The sequence below is a fragment of the Caretta caretta genome, chromosome 11, assembly GCF_965140235.1.
Source record: "Caretta caretta isolate rCarCar2 chromosome 11, rCarCar1.hap1, whole genome shotgun sequence".
Lineage (NCBI taxonomy): Eukaryota > Metazoa > Chordata > Testudines > Cheloniidae > Caretta > Caretta caretta.
This window is the reverse complement of record NC_134216.1, coordinates 16,132,057-16,154,657: the sequence shown is the minus strand read 5'-3', so window position 1 is coordinate 16,154,657 and position 22,601 is coordinate 16,132,057. Positions and strand designations below refer to the sequence as shown.

Sequence of the window (22,601 nt, the reverse complement as noted above, 5' to 3'; positions counted from 1 at the left end):
ACATGGTCTCATCACGTGTCCTTGTAGAGTCATAGCAGACATCGCTCACAGGCTGTTTGGAGCATACACAGGAAGGCTCCCTAGGTGGAAGATAAGCTTCTCCCAAGGCCTATTGTTTTTCAAATGGCCCATTCCCCACCCACTGTCTAGAATGAAAGCATCTTGTCTAGTGGACATTTCCCAAGGTGTAATTACATTTGAAATGGAGACTATTAATAACTTCAGATACAATTATACATGAATACAAATAAGAATCATATTCAGCAAATCATAACCTTTTCAATGATATCTCACATTACTTATCTTGCATAAAGTACATCATAACTATGTCATGATTATATCATACCAATATCACCATGAAGAATATGGGGTGCAGTGTCACAGCATGCAGACAAAAAGTGAGGGTGAGGTGGAATGGTGGAGGGGAAAACTTAATAGGAGAATGGGGGTAGGGAAGTTATGGTAATATAGAGCAGTGAGGAAGGGAGAGAGAGCAAGGGATAGAGAAGAGAATGAGTTGTTCAGAGATGGGGTGGAAGGGGGAGAGAAGCTGTTGGAATGAACAGAGAGGAAATAAATGTCCAGATTGAAAACCATGGTACATAGTGGCTGATAATCTCACAGTGTTCACAGCATATGCTGCTGTCCCCTTGCTGGATCTCTTGGTGTGAGGGATGGGGAGTGCTGACTAGGTCTTATCCCCATTCCTGATGCTACTGCCTCGGGCCCTGTGGGGAACGGTGAAGTCTTTGTGTTCCTAGTTGCTGGCTCTGCCCTGGACCTCTGTTTCTCTCACATGTGGTTTGTAGCCGATGCTGCTAAGGGCCTCATCCACCAGTGTGGGTTCCCCCTGATAATTCTGGTAGTGCAACATTGTGAGGCCAAATCTATGGATGGATGAGTTAAAGTAGAATTGAGCAAAATACTGCTGAAACCAGGGATAACCAGACAGCTTGGGCCTCATTTTCAGAGGTGTTAAATGCCTGAACCTACCATTGATGTTAGCTAGAGGTGTGGGTGCTGCGTACCTCTATCCAACATTGGACAGCCCAAAAACTTGGACCCCCACAAAGCAGTGGCTTGTGAATAGGCGTGCCTAGACCCATGTAGGTCACTGTGCAGAATCAAGGCTTCTCACCCTAATTATGTATATTCCCCAGGTGCTGATCCTCAACCCTTCTAGCACCTGATTCTTTCTCTGATAGCTGAAAGAGGGCCAAGCCTCTGGTAGCATAGTTTACACCGGTAAATCCTGTAGAAGGATTAGGGACTAACCTGCCCCCAAACACCTGTGGAGGTGCCCCGCAGCCAAGTAAGCAATATACAGGCTATGTAGATAGTCTTCGATATGACTGTATGAGGGATACAACAAAAAACCTGAGAATTTGATCAATATCCCGAGCTCCAGCCGTGCTTTTCGAGCTGGAAATGGCTGAGGCTGGGACTGCAAACCTCTGGCTGTTTTTTTAACTTTGTGTGTGTGTGTGTGGCGGGGGGAGGGGGTACAGCTTGTCAGATCCTGTTAAAGCCAGATCCACAGCGCCCTCCTCTCCCCCCCCCCCCCCAAAAAAAAATCCATCCCATCCTAAACAGCCCAGAAGCAGCTGCTCTTCGCTGCCCAAAGAGAGGATTTACCACAGCTTTGTGGGGCCGGGCTTCCAGGAAGGCGGGTGAAGGCATTTGCAGCGCGGAGCTGGCGGGCTGGTCCTGTGGTGGGCGGCAGGAGCAGCCCGAGACCCGCCCACCCCGCTCCGGCTGGGGGCTCGCAGTGGTCGGCTCCCGCCGAGGAGGGAAGCGGCGGGTGACAGCGGCGCCTTGTTGCTCTGCCGGTGCATTGCTCCAGCTGTGCAGCCAGCGGCGCTCGGCGGCGGGACGCTGCCGCTGCCGGGAGGGGAGAGGCGCTAAGGCAGGGAGCCCCCGGCTCCGGCTCCTCCGCACCTGCCTCGCCAAGGAGGGTTCTTCGGCGAGCCGCCGCCGCCGCCGCTGCTGGAGGGGGCGCGCACACTGCAGTAATGCGAGACCATCCCCTCCTGGCGGGGAAGGGGAAGCCGGCCGAGTCCCAGCCCAGCCAGGTGTTCCGCTTCGGTCTGCGGCTGGCGGCCCAGAGCGCTCAGTGACCCGCCAGCTGGAGTCTCCTCTGCCCCTGGGCGCGCTTCAGACCGCCTGGCTTCAGCCGGAGGGGGGGTTGCGGTAGCTGGAGAGGGGGAGACAGAAGCGGCTGCTCCTTGGTGCTCCTCTTCCTCCTCCCCCCCCCCCCCCCATCCCCGGTCATTTTCTGCTGCCGCCGCTTTGCCAGTTCGAGGAGGGCAGGGAAGCTTGTGTCATGCAGTCGGTGCCCAGTGAAAGGTCCCCGAGGCTGAAGTACCCGTGAGAGGAAGTGCAGCGAAATCAAGCCCGCTCTGTGCAATGACAGCCATGAAGGAGCAGCAGGCACCGCCGAACCCGGGCAGCCGGGGGAGCCAGCCCCAGCAGCAAGACCAGGTAAGAGTTTGCAGGAACTGTGCCTTGGGGCGGGGGGAGGTTTCTCCCTCCTTGTCTCCCAGAGAGGCTTGAAGATTAACCTACGTTTCATGTGTGTGCCTCCCCCCGTCTCCATCACTGACTCCGGACGAAGTTGTAGCAAACGGTGGGTAAAAGTAACAGTCTGTGTGGCCAGGAAAACGAGGTGTCGAGAGGGCAAGGGGCTGCCGCCTTGCTCTAGAGGGGAGGGGGACAGGTTGGCTGCTACAGCCGCCGCAAGAAAGAAACGGACCCTCTGCGCCCTGGGGGCGGGGGGCACAGCAGCCTGAGTGGAGTACTTTGTTCCCCTGCAGGCGAAGACTTTGGGGGTGGGGGTGGGGGAGAAGCTCCTTGGACGCATCGTTAGCAGACGAAATTAAGCATTCGAATGACCTTTCCAAGCGTGTGAACGGAGCAGTGAGAGGGACCAGAAGCCTTTTACTTGGGGGGGGCTAGAGCTGGAGGAAGATTCAGGGGCTGTGGGAGGTTGTTAATATATATTTTTAAGGAGTCCCCCAGATTTGAAAGGGTCTCCCAGGGTGTCTTGGCTGCGGGGCTGTGTCTGTTTCAGGTGGGCGCTGGAGAATTCAGAATGCAAGTCAGGGCTCCACACTTCGATCATTGCGCTCCGGTATCATTCTAGGCGGTTTGGGTGTCATTTCCAGAGTCTCCCGCCGGAAAATCGTGCAGGACTTTGTGCTCTTGCTTCCCCAAGTTGCACCAAGTGACATACATAGACGAAGTGATCAGTCTCTACAGATGTCATGTTTACATCAATTAGTGGCTCTAAGTGGAGGCTGTCAGCTATTAGGTCATTGGATAATTATGGCACTCCGGAGAGGAGCAGGCTGATACTACCAGAGATGGTGCTGTATGCTCAGGATACGCTGGGAAACAGTGTAATTCTTTCCATGTCAGTCACTTTAGCTGCCAAGCGCTGGAAGTGGGGCTGAAAGGAGTGTAATACGCTTAAACATCCGGTATTGGGGTGCGGGAAACAGTGTAGGTTCTTTTCCTGCTCTCCAGCTAGAAAGCAGAAAGAGCGATCCCTAGCTCCGTGGGGAAGGCTAGGGTCTTTAATACTGTGAGAATTCCACACCTCTGTTTTGCCGAGTGCTTCCCACATCCCTGTCTGTTCATCCCCTTGGCAAATGTGTGAGCACTTTGGTTTGATGTAGAAGGTGAGAAAGGTTCTTTACTAGCCTGACAAGCGTTACAGCAGCATTTCATCCAGCCTTTTCGAAGTCCTGCCGCTAAAAGCCTCTGCACTGAGTTTATGTTAATAAATGGGGCTATTTGGAACGTTATGTGTCTCTTAGTACCATTTTGCAAGCAATTTCAGTGTACAAAGGCTTGCCCAACCAGGGCATGTGTGTTAGCAGAACTAATCTTTCAGCATCACAGAACCTTACGTTTCATTAACAGGCTGCTATTTCTCACTGGTGCTCTTGGATGATGGTACCAGGACGCTAGAAAAAACGGGTCGTGTGAACACTCCCTTATGAAATCTCTGGTCACTAACCTGTGACCCCAGATGGTTACTTCTGGTGCTGCAGAGTTTGAAAAGGTGGGAGGGGGAGAGGAGAGCAAAGAACAGACTATAAATGCTGAAAATAGTGCACCTAACCTCATCAGTTTTTAGCGGAGTCCAGCGGATCAGAGATTTTGTATTGCCTGCAAAACACCTGAAATTTTGCAAACTCATAAAGATTCTTTGTGAGGTTGCATTTTCCTTTCTGCTCTCAAGACTGACACGTCTCAATTTGTGCATTTTGAAACCGGCATTTTTCAAAACGTAACCAAGATAAAAATTATAAATCACATTTGTTTCATTATCAGACTAATTGATAGGATTTACGGATATATCAAAGAAGCAATTTATTGGATGAAAAAGCACATTTTGATATTGAAAAATCCCATGTTATAGGTTTATGTGTTAATTTAAGTCTAAGGATCCTATCCTGAATATATTTACCTATGTTTAAGTATGTCAGTAATCCTACTTACTTTAGTGGGGCTGCTCGTGTGAGCAAATTTAAGCAAGTGTGCCAGTATTTGGAGGGTTGGGTTTATGTGTATGCATTCTGACATTTTTCTCCTGTGATATTGAACAAAGTATTCCATTTCGGCTGGTTTTGAGGAGGCTTTCAATATTCTGAATAAATTGAATGCATCTGTTATAATAGTTTGAGACAGAATGACTGGGATATTGCTGTCAGCGCTTCCTATTATCTGTACAGAATGATTAAAGTTTACAGTAAGTCAGCTGGTGCAGGCGTTTGTTGCTACTGTATGATCAATCTCAGGCATTCGTAGGGCTCTTTAATGTCAATAAAATATTCTGTTTGCTCTCTTTTAGAAGACAGTGCTCTTAGCCAACATCAAAGATGGTTGGATCTAACCACTCACTATAGCTTTATTTTAAATTCACACACAATTGAATTACCAAAATCGCCTTTTGTTGTTGAAAAGCTAGTGATCTTTTTTAAATATCAAAGCAGTTTGTTATATATCAAACCCTATTACTTCCTACTGCCCCGTTACCTTGCACTGAAGAACAGTATTCTGTTCTCTATTAGTTTTAAATAGTTGAAAAGCTTAGGAATATACTTATCATTATTTCACTGCTCTACAGTTTTCAAGCTCTCTTTCAACTAATTTGTAAGTTAATGGAGATAACTGTGATTCTCCCTACTGTATGCAAACATTAAATATAGAAGAGAACAAAGTTTTGCTAGGCTCAGACCAAATCATGTTGTGAAATTCCTGGTTTCCAAGCATTTTTTGCACAGTGCTTAATATTTAGATCACACATAATGGTTTTTCAGAGTTGAATTTTATGTACAGAAGAAGATTATTCTCTTCATTTTAAATGGTAATTGACTACTGAGAAGGTTTTAGGGGTCCAGTCCTGTAGTAGAGCCCATGCAGCATTCAATTGAAGCCAGTGGGGATCCATATGGATTCAAAGATCTGCCCATATTCATCTATCTAGATACTTCATATGGCCTCTGTAAGCATCATTTCTGAGAGTGCCACAATCGTTAACATATTTTTCCTCACAAGACTCCTGCAAGGTAGGGAAGAAGGTCTATCCCCATTTTACAGATGGGGAACTGAGGTCCAGAGAGACTAAGTCCAGGTTTGCACTAGAAACTGCGGTTGGTGTAGTAATGTTGAATTTTTTTGTCATACTTCTATACTAACAAAAGCCTTCGTGTAGACACAGCTTGTATCAGCAAAAGCTGCTTTTGAAGGTATAGTTTATTTTTCTTGTTGAACCAGTATAAACCATACTGGCAAAAGTCCTCCTTTGATGGTATAAGCTCTGTCTATATTAGGAAAGTTTGCTGACATAGCTATGCAGGGAAACAGGAACTTAGGACTGGAAGGGAAATCCTGGGTCATTGAGTCCATACCCTGGCTATTGCAGGCAAAACTATCATATAAACTCATTCATAAATTTATCAAGCTCTTTCTTAAAACTAGTTAGGTTGTTTGCCCTATGATGCCCGTTGGAAAACTGTGCCAGAATCTCACCCCTCTGATGGCTAGGAAGCTGCTTCTAATTTACATCCCACATTTATTCATTGCCAGTTTATACCTGTTTGTTCTTTTACCAACACTGTCCTTTAGCTGAGAGAGCTCTTCTCCTACCCCTGATGTGTTTATAGAGAGCAATGAAATCTCTCCCTCTCTTCCCTTCCCCCCAGCCTTACCCTTCACTTTGCAAGGCTAAACAAGCCAAGCTATTTTAACCTTTTTTCATAAGATAGGCCCTTCATTGCCTGCACTTTTTGTAGTGTCAACCTGGCCCAAGTGACGTGCCCAATGCCCCAGAGAAAATCTGTGGTGAAACAAGGAATTGCTTATGGGTCTTCTCCTGCAAACACCTAAGCACAGATATACCTTTACCCATGTGAGTAGTCAGATTGAAGTCAATGGGTTTGCTGCAGTAAGTGTTTTCAGGATTGGGACCTGAGTTATCACTGTAACTTACAACTGGCTGTTACAGAGAATTTCCTGGTTAAAAAAAGGTGTTATTTTACTGAGTGAAACATTAATGGTCACTTAGAAAGAAATTTGGTATAACTTCTTATCGAGCACTTTCCTCAAGAAGGTAGTTGTAAACCAACATTCCCATGGACAAAACATCTAATGACTGTACATCCCTCCCAATCTCTTCGCTTCAGTGTCCCCTCTCCCTTCACTTTTATTTCCACTACCTTGTTCCCTCCTAATTAAACTCATTCTGCTTGAGTCGTTCCTTTTTCTCCCACACTGTTGGTACGTCTACACTGCAGTTGGGTGTGTAGTTATAGCATTTGTAGACATACCCAAGCTACCTTATTCTGTCTAGCTTCTGTACTGGTAGCTGTGAAGTTGTGGCAGCATAGCCTTCAGCACGACCTAGCTACCCCAGTTATTACCCTGTTGCACAGTCCCTAGTGAAGCTGTACTGCTTCAGCTCCACTCCCATTGGTACATGAGCTAGCTACATTCAAGCTGGCTCACGGATGTCTACGCGTGCAGCATTCACACTCATTGATTGCATTATAGGCACACTGTGTGTCTTGTCGATTTTTAAATTGTAGGCTTTTCCGGGCAGAGACCGCCTACTACTTTGTGTTTGTACAAGGCCTAGCACAATGAAACCCCATTTATAGTTGGTCCTTAGGCAAGATTGTAATAAACAATGTTTTTAGAGAGAACTTTGATAAATTAGTCACATTCATTCCAAACCCTTTGTTAAATTATTGCTGCTGTTTATTTCTAAAATTACATTTTTATGTTATTATACTTTATCTGCAGAGGAAAATACCTTTTAAATTACTCTTATTTCCACTGAACTCTGTTTCCTGAAAGCTTGCTTCAGAAATTATTTTAGCTTCCTGAGTTCTACCTGTGTAATACAGCAAATGGCTTTGTCAATCTGTAGTTTTTAACAGCTGCCTGCGGTCTTAGACAATAGCTCTTAGTGATCATAAAAAAAAAAAAAGCACTGTTTAATAGTCAATAACCACAAAAAATTTGGTACCTGTATAACATGCCAGTTCATGCATATTGCTTTCTTTGCGGATGAAAAACTAAGATAATTCCTATCGGTATTAACATTGTGAGGCGTCAGTCTGTTTACCTAAAAAAAAAAAAAAAGAAAGATGATCCACACCACCTGGTGCTGCTTGCTGTTCTTTGTCTGTATGAGCAAAGAGATCTTTGAAAATTTTAATCATTCTCCCTTGAGTCACTATTATTCTCTCACACTTAAGTATTGGTTTTTTAAAATTCAGTTTTAAAATACAGCAAACTAAAATTTTCTCTAGTAGTTCTGAACTGCAGTCCGTTACTGCAACTCTAAGTTAATATATTATTAAAATAGATATGTGAAAGTGAAGTTAATTGTGTGCTATTCTGCTATTATAAGGCAGTTATTGGTTGAGCACAAGAGCTAACTATAACTGTATAATATATAGACAGGCAGAGCCTGCTTTTGCTCCTATGGAAGTCAATGGCAGTGTGAGTATTGCCTTTATTGTAAAGTGCAGTGAATTAAAGAGCAAGACATTTAAACGCTGCTTTCTCAGGGCTAAGATCTGAAAATTTAAAATGTAGTAAATTGAGTACTAATAAATTTGACCTCCAAGGGAGTTTTATCTCTGTATGCATCAAGGTTTAGTTTTCAGTGAATAAAAGGTGAAATAGTCTAATGTCTTTCACGTGTTCCTTCATCATGTTTTAGTGGATTCCCCAAACTAGGCCCTGATACTGCAAAGAGAAGTAAATTGGTGGACACCTATGCCTGTTCAATGGGTTTCAACGTGGACAGAGGAATCCCCCCACATGGATCTCTTTGCAGGATCAGGGCCTTGGGGGACATATATTTTGTGTTTTGGTGGATGGTCCTGTTAGATTATTTTTCATATTTCTAATTTTTTAAAATAATTTTATGTTGTCTTTCAAAAACTTACAAGACTTTGTGAATTTTTACATTATGTGGTACATGCACACATAGGAGACAGTGGATGAGCACTGACCTACTTTTAATGTGACAATATTGATCTATTGTAGGTATTCCTACATAAGTACTGGTCTTGAACAAGATCCTGTCTGTTCAGTCAAAATTGTCTTTTCCTGCTTGGATACATAGAAAAACTTGAACTCTTACGTTACACACTAACCACAGTTTCAGCAAACTTGAAAACTTGTAAGATTTAGTGCTTTGTGTAAAAGGTATTCAGCTCCAGGTAATGATTGTCTCAGAAATTCTTTCCATATGCTGTGTGTGTTTGTGTTTTGAGTGTGCTTAGGATTGAAATAAGAAATGCTCTTACAGTACAAAATCAAAAGTGACTTCACATTTCTCCAAGTTTCTGTAGCTAGCTGTGTTTTTGACTTGTAATACTATTGTGATATATCAAATGTATTGATTTTTTGTGGGTCAATACAAAGTCAGGTACATCTGGGTTCTAAGGTGGAAAAATGAGGAAAAGTGGAAAAAATAAAGTTCTTTTATTATCCCCAGAATTTTATGACAACAGTTAAGATTTAGATTCAGATTCCATTTCTTACACCAGATGTGAGTGAGCCATGCCATTTCCATGCTGAAGACAGAGAGGAAATATTACAAACCTAGATTATGTGGTCAAGTATATGAACGGCAACCCAAGAAGTTTATTTGAATTTGCATTAATAATCCTGCTACAAGGTTAGAACTATATTTTTCAAGCTCTACATGCAGGAATTGAGAATTAGGGGAATGCATAGAGCAAGTGAATATTGAAATAGTTTACTCTGCCTTGAATTACCTCCCTCCTGACAGGTGTCCACGCACCCTTCATTCACAAGTCTGGTTTCATACAAGAGGAGAAGTCAGGGTGTGGGCTGGAGAAAAATAAGCACATTTTCCTTTCCAGGTCCATCTCCTGATCACCTTCCCCAGACGACTACTCTTCATGATTTCAGTGGGACCACTTGCATGAACAGGACAAGCAGGATTGGGCCCTAACTAGCATGACCTGTGTAGGAGCAGGACTATATATGTTGTAAACAGGCTGTTTGTGTCTAGAACCTCAGACATCCTTGGTGCATGCAGAATTCATACCATGGGTATTTAAAATGTGTTGTTGTTGTTGTTGTTCTTTTTAAATCAGGAGTTCTGAAGCAAACTTTTAAGTGAGTAACTATATAGGGCTTAGTCTTACGGATCTTTCTAAGGTGAACCTCCCATTGACTCGTTGACCTATTGACAATAGGAAAACAAATCAGACTGAAATTCACATACCTATTGCAGAGGGTCCAGTACTTGAGCACTTAAGACCAAATTGTCACCCCAGGAACCATGCTGAGTAACTGCACTGCGGAACTCAAAAAGGGCGAGGGGGAAAGGAAGCTGTCTTCTTATGTTACAGAGCAAGAATATAGCTATTAGGCTGGAGGGGCTTTCACTCGCATTTTATAGTCCCTCCAGGCCTGCACAAAAACCCCTTTATCTGTGTTTTGTTTCCAAAATAACCTACAGGTAATTCCTATCGAGTAGAACAGTACTATATTTTCTGTTTGTGGGACCCTCTGCCTCTATAGAGGTGGGACTAGGATTTGCCTCTTCACACAGAACTTTAATGAGACTTCTGTGGTGTAGAAGTCTTTGCATGGTTTTTATACGCTGGAACAATTTTTCATTTACAAAGTGTCCAAGTTAGCCCCAGGATCTTGAAAATGTCTGTTATACCATATATGTTCAAATACAATTTCTTTGCCTCTTTTTGGTAGCTTCCCATTTTAAGGTACTGCAGAGGGCAAGCTACTTTGATAATTAATAAGGAGAAGGAAGTGTTTAAGCAAACTAAATTGCTGTTGAATAGTATTCTTTCACTGTATGAAAGTCCTTTTATTAGCTTTGTTTGTTACATTTTAAGGCATTTAAAGGCTTTCATTGATGTTAGGAGGAGAAATAATAATTATTCATATAAATTTTCATACTGGTAAAATGTGTGAATTCAATCCCTGAATCAGTATCGGGGCCTGATCACTGAAGTTAATGGAAGTCTTTCCATTGATTTCCATAAGTTTTGCACTAGGCCCCATCTGCTGTAAGTCCATTTGTATTTGTATTGTACTGTATTTAGTATGTCCTAGTTTATACCGCTCATAATTAACCCTTCTTTCATATTGCACTGACAGAGTTAGACAGGAAGGTGAGTAGCTGCCTTCAAGTCCATTGCCAGAGATGCCCTTAAGTCTTCTGCCAGGAGGTAGCTATAATTTGATGAAAAACTCTTTCTCACTCTTAGAAGACCTATGTCATTTCTCAGTCCATTCAGTAACCATAAAACCTGTGCTGTTTCAAACTCTGCACCTTTTCACTTTAATCATGTAGTTCTTTTATGCTCTACTAAGCTGTATCGAATAATGTTCATGAATATATGATAGTAAAAAGAATAATGCTGATGGTGACTGATGATGATAAATTACAGTATTTATCCATTAGGAAGGACATTGGATGACCTACAGAATTGACGGCTGAAGCTAGAAAACCTTTCCTAATTGTTCTTAACACTGTTAGGAACTTGAACATAACTTACTGTATAGAGATTCTGTACACAATGAGTGATTCAAAACCAAGATAAAAGCCCTCTGACACTTTGAGACTGTTGTATAAGATGATCAATTATCAAGTATAAAATTGCCTATTGATTTAAAAAAATAGAAATTACTTTAATAGAGCTGGTGGAACATGCTGTTTCATTGATGTGGACATGTTTTGTGGAGATATATCTGATTTTTTTGTGGCATGGCAGAGATGGAAGGGAAGAGAGAGCAAAGATGACAAACTTGTTCTGTAGCTTAGTAGTTAGGGCACTAGACTAGGATGAGGCAACCCTAGGTTCAAATCACTGCTGTAGCTGAGTGAGAATAGGCTGGGATAAAAAAAACTGCTCTGAATCAGGCAGAGAAGCAGGGACTTGAACCTGGGCCTCCTACATCCCAGGCCAGACATGCTGAAAAGCTTAATCTTTGAGCCAAAATGGACATTTTGACACACTTCTGTTTTTTTGCATTTAAGATATTTTGGTATCGTTCCCATGCAGAACAAAACCAAACTTCAAAACCTCAAAAGTTGCAGTGACATGGAACTGTCATCCTCTAGCCATCTCTACCCTTTAAAGATTTAGAAGAGTGTCTAGGGTAATATTTGCAATTCCCATTCATTTGAAAAGGCAAAGTGTTCTGTAGACTCCCTGAAAAGGAGCTAGGTAAAGGTTAAGACAGATTCTTCTGCAGTATGGGTGTGATTTCCAAATACTAGAGGGGAAAATGTTAAGCTTCTTTTATTGTATAAGTTAAATACTGAATGAATACAGAGAACTAAACCAAGCAAACATTACTAATGGGACTGATCATAAATTCTGGGTCTGATCCTGCATTTGTATATGTTACCCTCATCCCTGGACTATACAGTGAATGCTGAGTCCCTCTGTCCCCCACTTTCTGTCTTGAGCACCCCATTGATTGACCAGGCTAATGAATTGACATACATGGGGAAAGAGGCTTTCGGAGTCTCTGGATTTTGGCTTAAGTAAAATCTTATCTAAGGACTTACTAGAGTGAGCTTCTTGAATTTTGAGCTTCTCTCTTTCTCTATACAGTAGGGTGTGGGGGGAAAATAATCCTGAGGACATAGGAGCTGAATCCCATGTCCACGACTAATTCTGCTGGAGGGCAGGGTAGGCCAAATGATGACTGTAAATACATCCAAAAGACCACAAAAATCCTGGATGGCTTTAATAATAAAAGTATTGTCCAAGTAGGTATCTTTTCTGGATAGGAATTAACTTGCAAGATTGCCTGCTCTTTCTTGGAAGAAATGTACGATATCCCACAGTGTAAAAAGCAACAACATAAAAATCCTGGTGGAATGTTTGTACTAAAGGCCTTCTTGCTCCAAGGCATAGATGATTGTATAGGGTAATTAGATGCTGTCAAGCATAAATATAAATTTAAATCTAGTCAAGGTAATAGACTCTTACAAAGTCAAAGATTCTGAAATAAGGGGGTGGCTATACAAGGAAATTAGTTGTAAAATAAGCTTTTTATTTTTTTTATATCCAAACTGTATTGCAGGGTAATTGCAGGTGCATTGTTAGGCAGATGCCGTGTTCTGCTCCTGATGTGACTGTATTTCATAGTGGTTGAAGTTCTTGTATAGAAGCCCACTGTTAATACTCTTAGTCTCAATGAAAGCAGTGGGACTAGTTACATGACTAATTGGTACTAGTACAAGCACATATTTACACTACAATATTTTTTGTAGTTTGTCAATTTGTTAAAAGTTTTTTGGGGTCCCACAGGATGGAAGGCAATTTTATAAATGCAAATTGTAATCAGACTTTTTGTGAAAGTGGTTTGTATTATCATTCTGGAGATTCTGTGCTCTGGTCTACACTAGGACTTTAGGTCGAATTTAGCAGCATTAAATCGATGTAAACCTGCACCTGTCCACACGATGAAGCCCTTTATTTCGACTTAAAGGGCTCTTAAAATCGATTTCCTTACTCCACCCCTGACAAGTGGATTAGCGCTTAAATCGGCCTTGCCGGCTCGAATTTGGGGTACTGTGGACACAATTCGACGGTATTGGCCTCCGGGAGCTATCCCAGAGTGCTCCATTGTGACTGCTCTGGACAGCACTCTCAACTCAGATGCACTGGCCAGGTAGACAGGAAAAGAACCATGAACTTTTGAATCTCATTTCCTGTTTGGCCAGTGTGGCAAGCTGCAGGTGACCATGCAGAGCTCATCAGCACAGGTGACCATGATGGAGTCCCAGAATCGCAAAAGAGCTCCAGCATGGACCGAACGGGAGGTACGGGATCTGATCGCTGTATGGGGAAAGGAATCCGTGCTATCAGAACTCCGTTCCAGTTTTCGAAATGCCAAAACCTTTGTCAAAAATCTCCCAGGGCATGAAGGACAGAGGCCATAACAGGGACCCGAAGCAGTGCCGCGTGAAACTGAAGGAGCTGAGGCAAGCCTACCAGAAAACCAGAGAGGCGAACGGCCGCTCCGGGTCAGAGCCCCAAACATGCCGCTTCTATGATGAGCTGCATGCCATTTTAGGGGATTCAGGCACCACTACCCCAGCCGTGTTGTTTGACTCCTTCAATGGAGATGGAGGCAACACGGAAGCAGGTTTTGGGGACGAAGAAGATAGCTCACAGCAAGCAAGCGGAGAAACCGGTTTTCCCGACAGCCAGGAACTGTTTCTCACCCTGGACCTGGAGCCAGTACCCCCCAAACCCACCCAAGGCTGCCTCCTGGACCCAGCAGGCGGAGAAGGGACCTCCGGTGAGTGTACCTTTTAAAATACTATACATGGTTTAAAAGCAAGCATGTGAAAGGATTACTTTGCCCTGGCATTCGCGGCTCTCCTGGATGTACTCCCAAAGCCTTTGCAAAAGGTTTCTGGGGAGGGCAGCCTTATTGCGTCCTTCATGGTAGGACACTTTACCACTCCAGGCCAGTAACACGTACTCGGGAATCATTGTACAACAAAGCATTGCAGTGTATGTTTGCTGGCATTCAGACAACATCCGTTCTTTATCTCTCTGTGTTATCCTCAGGAGAGTGAGATATAATTCATGGTCACCTGGTTGAAATAGAGTGCTTTTCTTCAGGAGACACTCAGAGGATCCCATTCCTGCTGGGCTGTTTGCCTGTGGCTAAACAGAAATGTTCCCCGCTGTTAGCCACAGGGAGGGGGTAGGGTTGAGGGGGTAGCCACGCAGTGGGGGGAGGCAAAATGCGACCTTGTAACGAAAGCACATGTGCTATGTATGTAATGTTAACAGCAAGGTTTACCCTGAAAGAGTGTAGCCACTGTTTTATAAAATGTGTCTTTTTAAATACCGCTGTCCCTTTTTTTTTCTCCATCAGCTGCATGTGTTTCAATGATCACAGGATCTTCTCCTTCCCAGAGGCTAGTGAAGCTTAGAAAGAAAAAAAAAACGCACTTGAGATAAAATGTTCTACGAGCTCATGCTGTCCTCCCATACTGACAGAGCACAGACGAATGCGTGGAGGCAAATAATGTCAGAGTGCAGGAAAGCACAAAATGACCGGGAGGAGAGGTGGCGGGCTGAAGAGAGTAAGTGGTGGGCTGAAGAGAGGGCTGAAGCTCAAATGTGGCGGCAGCATGATGAGAGGAGGCAGGATTCAATGCTGAGGCTGCTGCAGGACCAAACCAGTATGCTCCAGTGTATGGTTGAGCTGCAGCAAAGGCAGCTGGAGCACAGACTGCCACTACAGCCCCTGTGTAACCAACCGCCCTCCTCCCCAAGTTCCATAGCCTCCACACGCAGATGCCCAAGAACGCGGTGGGGGGGCCACCGGCCAACCAGTCACTCCGCCACACGGGATTGCCCAAAAAAAAAGAAGGCTGGCATTCAATAAATTTTAAAGTTGTAAACTTTTAAAGTGCTGTGTGGCATTTTCCTTCCCTCCTCCACCACCTCTCCTGGGCTACCTTGGTAGTCATCCCCCTATTTGTGTGATGAATGAATAAAGAATGCATGAATGTGAAGCAACAATGACTTTATTGCCTCTGCAAGCGGTGATTGAAGGGAGGAGGGGAGGGTGGTTAGCTTACAGGGAAGTAGAGTGAACCAAGGGGCGGGGGGTTTCATCAAGGAGAAACAAACAGAACTTTCACACCGTAGCCTGGCCAGTCATGAAACTGGTTTTCAAAGCTTCTCTGATGCGTACCGCGCCCTCCTGTGCTCTTCTAACCACCCTGGTGACTGGCTGCGCGTAACCAGCAGCCAGGCGATTTGCCTCAACCTCCCACCCTGCCATAAACGTCTCCCCCTTACTCTCACAGATATTGTGGAGCACACAGCAAGCAGTAATAACAGTGGGAATATTGGTTTCGCTGAGGTCTAAGCGAGTCAGTAAACTGCGCCAGCGCGCCTTTAAACGTCCAAATGCACATTCTACCACCATTCTGCACTTGCTCAGCCTGTAGTTGAACAGCTCCTGACTACTGTCCAGGCTGCTTGCATACGGCTTCATGAGCCATGGCATTAAGGGGTAGGCTGGGTCCCCAAGGATACATATAGGCATTTCAACATCCCCAACAGTTATTTTCTGGTCTGGGAATAAAGTCCCTTCCTGCAGCTTTTGAAACAGACCAGAGTTCCTGAAGATGCGAGCATCATGTACCTTTCCCGGCCATCCCACGTTGATGTTGGTGAAACGTCCCTTGTGATCCACCAGAGCTTGCAGCACTATTGAAAAGTACCCCTTGCGGTTTATGTACTCGCCGGCTTGGTGCTCCGGTGCCAAGATAGGGATATGGGTTCCGTCTATGGCCCCACCACAGTTAGGGAATCCCATTGCAGCAAAGCCATCCACTATGACCTGGACATTTCCCAGGGTCACTACCCTTGATATCAGCAGATCTTTGATTGCGTGGGCTACTTGCATCACAGCAGCCCCAACAGTAGATTTGCCCACTCCAAATTGATTCCCAACTGACCAGTAGCTGTCTGGCGTTGCAAGCTTCCACAGGGCTATCGCCACTCGCTTCTCAACTGTGAGGGCTGCTCTCATCTTGGTATTCATGCGCCTCAGGGCAGGGGAAAGCAAGTCACAAAGTTCCATGAAAGTGCCCTTACGCATGTGAAAGTTTCGCAGCCACTGGGAATCGTCCCAGACCTGCAACACTATGCGGTCCCACCAGCCTGTGCTTGTTTCCCGAGCCCAGAATCGGCGTTCCACAGCATGAACCTGCCCCATTAGCTCCATGATGCATGCATTGGCAGGGCCCATGCTTTCAGAGAAATCTGTGTCCATGTCCTGATCACTTACTCGCCCGGTATCACTTTGCCAGGTTCTGGTGCTGCATATACTGCTGGATAATGCGTGTGGTGTTTAATGTGCTCCTAATTGCCAAAGTGAGCTGAGCGGTCTCCATGCTTGCCTTGGTATGGCATCCGCACAGAAAAAAAGGGCGGAACGATTGTCTGCCGTTGCTCTGATGGAGGGAGGGGTGACTGACGACACGGCTTACAGGGTTGGCTTCAGGGAGCTAAAATCAACAAAGGGGGTGGCTTTACATCAAGGAGTATTTCAGGCAGGACTTCACGGAGGGTTCCAATAAGAAATGGTGCACCTAAGTTATTGTTCTTATTGGAACAAGGAGGTTAGCCTGGCCTCTGATTGATACATGGGTAGATTTACCTCACTGCACCTTCTCTGTGAGTGACTGCAGTGTGACCTAGAGGAATGAGTCCCCTAGACAGGGGAGGAGGCAAATGAGTACAAAACAAATCTGGTTTATTTCTTGTTTTGATCCACTCCATCTATCTTTTACATCTTTGGCTGGCAGCAGACTTTGCAGAAGGACTGCATGCCATCCTCATCTCTTGCCTGCCTGGCAGAAGATGGTACAATACGACTGCTAGCCATCCTCATCTCTTGCCTGCCCGGCAGAAGATGGTACAGTATGACTGCTAGCAATCCGTATCGCCTGCCTGCTCACCATAAGACGGTTCAATAGGACTGACTGCAGGACTAAAGAGAATGACCTGGTCAAGTCACTCCAAATTTAGTCCCTGCGCCCATGTCTGCCCAGGCGCTCCCAGCCAACGTGGCCAGGAGCACCTCGGACACGACGAGGACAACTACCAGTCTTACTGCACCATCTGCTGCCAGAAGGCAATGGGTTGCTGCTACTGTGTAGCAATGCCGTACCGCGTCTGCCAGCACCCAGGAGACATACGGTGACGGTTACCTGAGTGGGCTCCATGCTTGCCGTGGTATGGTGTCTGCACAGGTAACTCAGGAAAAAAGGCATGAAATGATTGTCTGCCCTTGCTTTCACGGAGGGAGGGAGGGAAGGGGGGCCTGACGATATGTACCCAGAACCACCCGCGACAATGTTTTAGCCCCATCAGGCATTGGGATCTCAACCCAGAATTCCAATGGGCAGCGGAGACTGCGGGAACTGTGGGATAGCTATCCACAGTGCAACGCTCTGGAAGTCGACTCTAGCCTCGGTACTGTGGAAGCACTCCGCCGAGTTAATGCACTTAATGCACTTAGAGCATTTTCTGTGGGGACACACACACTCGAATATATAAAACTGATTTCTAAAAAACCGACTTCTATAAATTCGACCTTATTCCGTAGTGTAGACATACCCTGTGAGTTTATTTGTAAAAATTCAGTATGTGGCAAATTTGAAAGTGTGGGATCAAATTGTGAACATCATGGAAATATTTTGCATAACTAAGTGCTCCGGATTCTGAGCGGGGACTTAACGATCTGACGCTATACTAGTTTATTTAAAATCAAGAGTAATTGGTTTCAGAATGAAGTTCTAGTTCTATTTTTATTTTTCATATATTAATAAAAACAAAACAGAAAGACTCCTCTGCATGTAATTCTGAAACATAATACAGCAACTTTAAACCTAACTTTAAATCTAGGCATGTTTATAACTAGGGTAGTTCCATTGAAGTTTTTTTCTTCCCCCCATTGCCCCACACTTTGGACAAATATAGACATTTAATTTGACTACCTTTTTCTCTAAAACAGGTTTCCAAGTTTGTTGTGTCAAGTAAACATCTGCCAATGCATTTCATGGAACACAAGCAACTCAGATTTGGTTCCAAATTATGCATGTGAGTAACATTGCAGAGACAAGGGAGGACCCATTCAGCTTGATAGGACCACCAATGGACTTCAGCTTGCAAGAGCAGGGCATTAGATTTTTATAAAACGAAATCACAATACGTGAGACCAATAGTAAGGTTTCCATTGTTCTTATTCTAATAGGAACAGTTATTTTAAACAAACTCTCCCTTAGGGTGTTTGGAATCCAATTACTGCAGAATTATGAACCAGAAAGTGAATCTAATTTAATTATCTTTTTTGTCCATCCTGAGAAAAAATTACAAAGTAAGGCTCTGATTCCACCCATGAGCTCCATACAAGGAGATCCCTGTACCTCTGCAAATCTCAATGCAGAATTGGGACCTAATAAACAATATAATAGTAAAATGTAGATTGGAAGTGTGTTTAATTATGTCAGTTTTAAAGTTAATTGTTGAGGAGATGTATTTGTTTAAAATATGATTCTTATTGACAGTGTCCCTTTAAGTTCTTGGGCTAGCTGTTTAAAAATAACATTGACTTAATTATAATTATTTTTTGTAATTCGTTAAAATAATGAATGCATTATTTTATAGTGTCCCACAGAAAGCCCATCAAAGACACGGTTATACCTCCAAAAACTTAAAACTGAATGCAATGAAAATGTCATGTTTTGTTTTTTACTTTTGAAACTTACATATCAAAATATCTACCGCTAATAATAATGGGGTGGGGAGAAAGGAAAAGAAAAAATTGCTTTACAAAATTAAATACTCTTGTTCTGGAACATAGAATTATAAATTGTCAACTAATCTTGAAAATTACATGGTTTGGGAAATATTTTGATGGGAGATAGAGATGCAAAATTCTGTAAATTGTGGCTTAAACACAGAGTAGCGGCATAAAACAACAAGATTCCTAGATCAGCCAGGAAATTGGAATAAAATGTTAAATGGAACAAGAGAATTGAGCTCTGGTCATGTAAAAATGTATGCATGCGCATAATTCTAGTCATGTGAATTGTCCCGTTAAACTCAGTGGAGCTACTCTTGGGCTTAAATTTAAATATTTGCATATGTGTTTGTAGGCCTGTGATTCAGTCATTTTCCTAATGCTCCGTTTCTTTTAAAACAAAAGTTAGGTGTCTCTGTCTGTAGTTATTTCACTCCACATGGGGGAAAAGGTGAGTAGAACTGGAAGAAATTTTTCGGACAAACATTTTTCTCTAAAAAATGCTATTTCGTGTTGACCCAAACTTTTAGCAAATTTGTGTGTAATTCAACAAATTTTTTTAGCCAAAAATAAACAAAACAAACAAAAGATATGAAACATCAATGTTTACTCTCAAAAATATCAAAACAAAATGTTTCAATTTTTTGATTCGGAGTGACTTTTAGTTTCAGATTTTTGTTTAAAAACAAAACCAAAATGAAACATTTCATGTTGGGTCAAACAATATTTTTGAAATGAAATGAAACTTTGGTTTGTTGAACAATTTTCACTTTGTCTTGACCCAAAACAAATGCTTTTATTATTATTGTTATTAATATTTTATTACTGATTCAGCCAATGATCTTAAAAATGAGATACTCTCATATCTCTTTTGGGGAGTAATAAAGGAATATATTTCCTGATTTGCAGCGCCGTCTACAGGCTTCAGCTAGGATTCACTTTATCCAGAATCCTGCCAAGTAAGGCCCTGATCCTGCAATCTGCTGTCTGTGTGGATTCCTTGACCTGTGCAGAACCTCAGTGCAGCCATTTGGGATTTCCATGGGTGCAAGGTTCTGCCTGAATGGATCAGGTGGTTGAATCAGGGCCTGCCTGTATTTGGTAAAGGAATGATGTTGTCTGCCTTGGTTGAATTGATGAGATTTCCCCCCTCTTCTTTACAGTATACTCACCAATTCCCACAGCACTGTTATGTTTGCAAAATTGTCATTCTCAGGTGACATATTATCATGAAATATGCATATCACAGCTCTTACCAGAAATTCCACCTCTGTAAAGCAGATAACTTCAAATGGAGCTAACTTCTATTTTATGCAAAATATAGTGATTTCAGGATTCTTCTTGTTCCCTGGAAGTGAGTATAAATTACCAGGTTATATCTTAACTTTTTTCCCCCTTGGAAAATGTAAGATAATTTGTCAGTCTTCTCCCAATAAGAAAATTTTATTGCAGAAAAAGTTTAGATGTCAGGAAAAGAAAATAGTCACAGGCAGTTACTCTACTTCATTTCTTGTAGAGTCCGCTTTTAGGTGTATATTGAAAGGGAAATATTCCTGGTTTGTCCCCTGTCACAGGAGATGGGAAAGAAGACTACTTTACATCTTAAGCAGAGCTGCAGACATCAAGACCTTAATGATCTGCCTGCATTATGGGAAAGCTGTCGAGAGTAGGTGGAAAAAAAGAGCACAGGGTATAGGCTGTAATGGGTATTTAGGCCCTGATCTTGGAAACTGATTCAGGTGGATGGATCCCCATATCCATGCATTGTTATAGGAACCTGAACTTGTTTTTCTCCTGACTTTGGTACATTTACATTTGTAAACTTAAACCGACAGTAATGTAATGTTCTGCCTTTAATAACTTTAAATATCGGTATCTTGCCACAAGAGTTTGGAAGGAGAGTCCCTTGCCTCTAGCTCTTCTCCTATATAGCATGGTGTAAAGTTGCTTATTCAGGAAAACCAGAAGTTGAACAACTTCAGCGGATGTAATTTACTACACCTTTTGAGCAACATTGACTTATGTGCCAACACGTGGTACATCTTTTATTTATTTACCTTCCTGTTCAATAAAAAATGTGTTTGCCATGGTAACCTTGTATCTCATGGCACATATGCTGAGATAAAGAACACCTCCTGAAAGAAACCAAGCACAGAGTAATATATCATGTCAACATGGGAATATTTTTCAGTGTATAAAGAAAGAAAAATATTCTTCATGCTAAAATGTCAATTTCATTGAGGTTTTTCATTTCATTTTTTTATTTTTAGATCTAAAAATAATAAATAGAGAATTATTTTTTTCTTCAATGTTTTCTTTCAGTGAGACTGCTTTTATTAAATGAATTTTCTATATCTAGGAAACCTGTCAAATATATTTGCCATAAATCTTATATAATTTCAGAATGGGTGTCTTTCCCTTTGTGAAATATCAGATATACCACTGGCATGTCAACCTTTGCTATTAATTGAACTCATATTTGCCAGCCTGGTTAGACTTTCTCCAACATTTGACTCTTATGAAGTGGTGCCCTATTATTGGATTTTCCTATCTCTTCCTTCTAAATGGTCACTGCTAGGATAAAAAATGACAACGTTAAGCAAAGAACTGTCCTTAAGCAAAGGACGTTAAGCAAAGTGTCTGCCACTACTAACACCTTATAAAATACTAAAACAGAAAGAAGTTTGAACAGCCCCCTTTGCTCTTCGTTATTTGTGCTGTTTCTTTACATTATGCAATATTTTTTGGTCTTACATGGGCAATGAAAATCAGTGAAGGGCCTGATGATTCACACAGTTAATCATGCTCTTTACTTAAAGCGAGTGAAGAATCCAATTGAAGTCAACGGGACTAGCTAAATACTTAATTTTGTTGTTGTTGTTGTTGTCTTGAATCTTAGCCTTAAAGGAGGACTGTGTCAAATCTACTTTTATAATGTCAAAGGAAATTTTTCTTACATTTTTGAGGGGTTTTGTTCAAACAGTTGTGGGATTTGTAATTAAGATGGTGCAAATTAACTTAGTTCATGTGAAGCCTAATTAGGAGGCTGAGGTTCCACTGTATGCAAGAACAGTTCAGTATGAGATGGAGAGCCAGCGAGAGAATGAATATAAACAAGGATAAGAAAACATTTAGAAAAGTCTCAGTATAGGATTTTAAATCATGCCATATTATGCTATATAGTAATTAAGAAATATAAAACATTTTTGTTTAGGCAGAGGAGTTTAACACCAATGATTGGTGACTAGGTTTTCAATCCTTATACTTGGGCTGATATACCTGAAAAGAGCATCATTATTTGTGTAGTGAAAACGGATGGTAGGCCTGGGAATTAGCAGCATGAGTTCTATTCTTGGCTCTAATACAGAATTCCTGTTTGACTTTGGGCAAGTCTCTAAGGCCAGTATTTTCCAAAGTGCCCACTTGAGTGACTCATTTTCTGCTGGAAACTTGAGGCGCCAATCTAGAATTGGGCACCAAAACACTGTGGCATCCAAATTTAGTTGACGTTTTTGAAAATTTAGTCTCTAATCTCTCCTAGTCTCAGTTTCCCATCCATTAAATAAAGATAAATACCTTGCTATCTTGCAGGGAGGGGTGTTGTGATGTTAAATGTATTGGTGTTTGTGAAGTGCTTTAAGATCCTTTAATGAAAGGTGCTATAGAAGTGCTAAATATATTATGATCATAATACCAAAAACATGCAAAAAAGTAGA

At 42.6% G+C, this 22,601-nt stretch overlaps 1 protein-coding gene across 2 annotated transcripts in view; it reads left to right on the top strand.

Moving 5' to 3' along the window:
* Positions 1-22,601, top strand: part of DPP10 (dipeptidyl peptidase like 10) — an 867,655-nt gene that overhangs the window by 417,809 nt on the left and 427,245 nt on the right. The window contains exon 1 of one of the 2 annotated variants that reach the window (XM_048869242.2): positions 1,583-2,481. The exons of the other annotated variant lie outside the window; for it this stretch is intronic. Coding sequence (XP_048725199.2) covers positions 2,407-2,481 — 75 coding nt within the window. The 5' untranslated portion in view covers positions 1,583-2,406. Of the gene's footprint in view, positions 1-1,582; positions 2,482-22,601 lie in introns of those variants that run through there. 2 annotated transcript variants of the gene reach the window in all.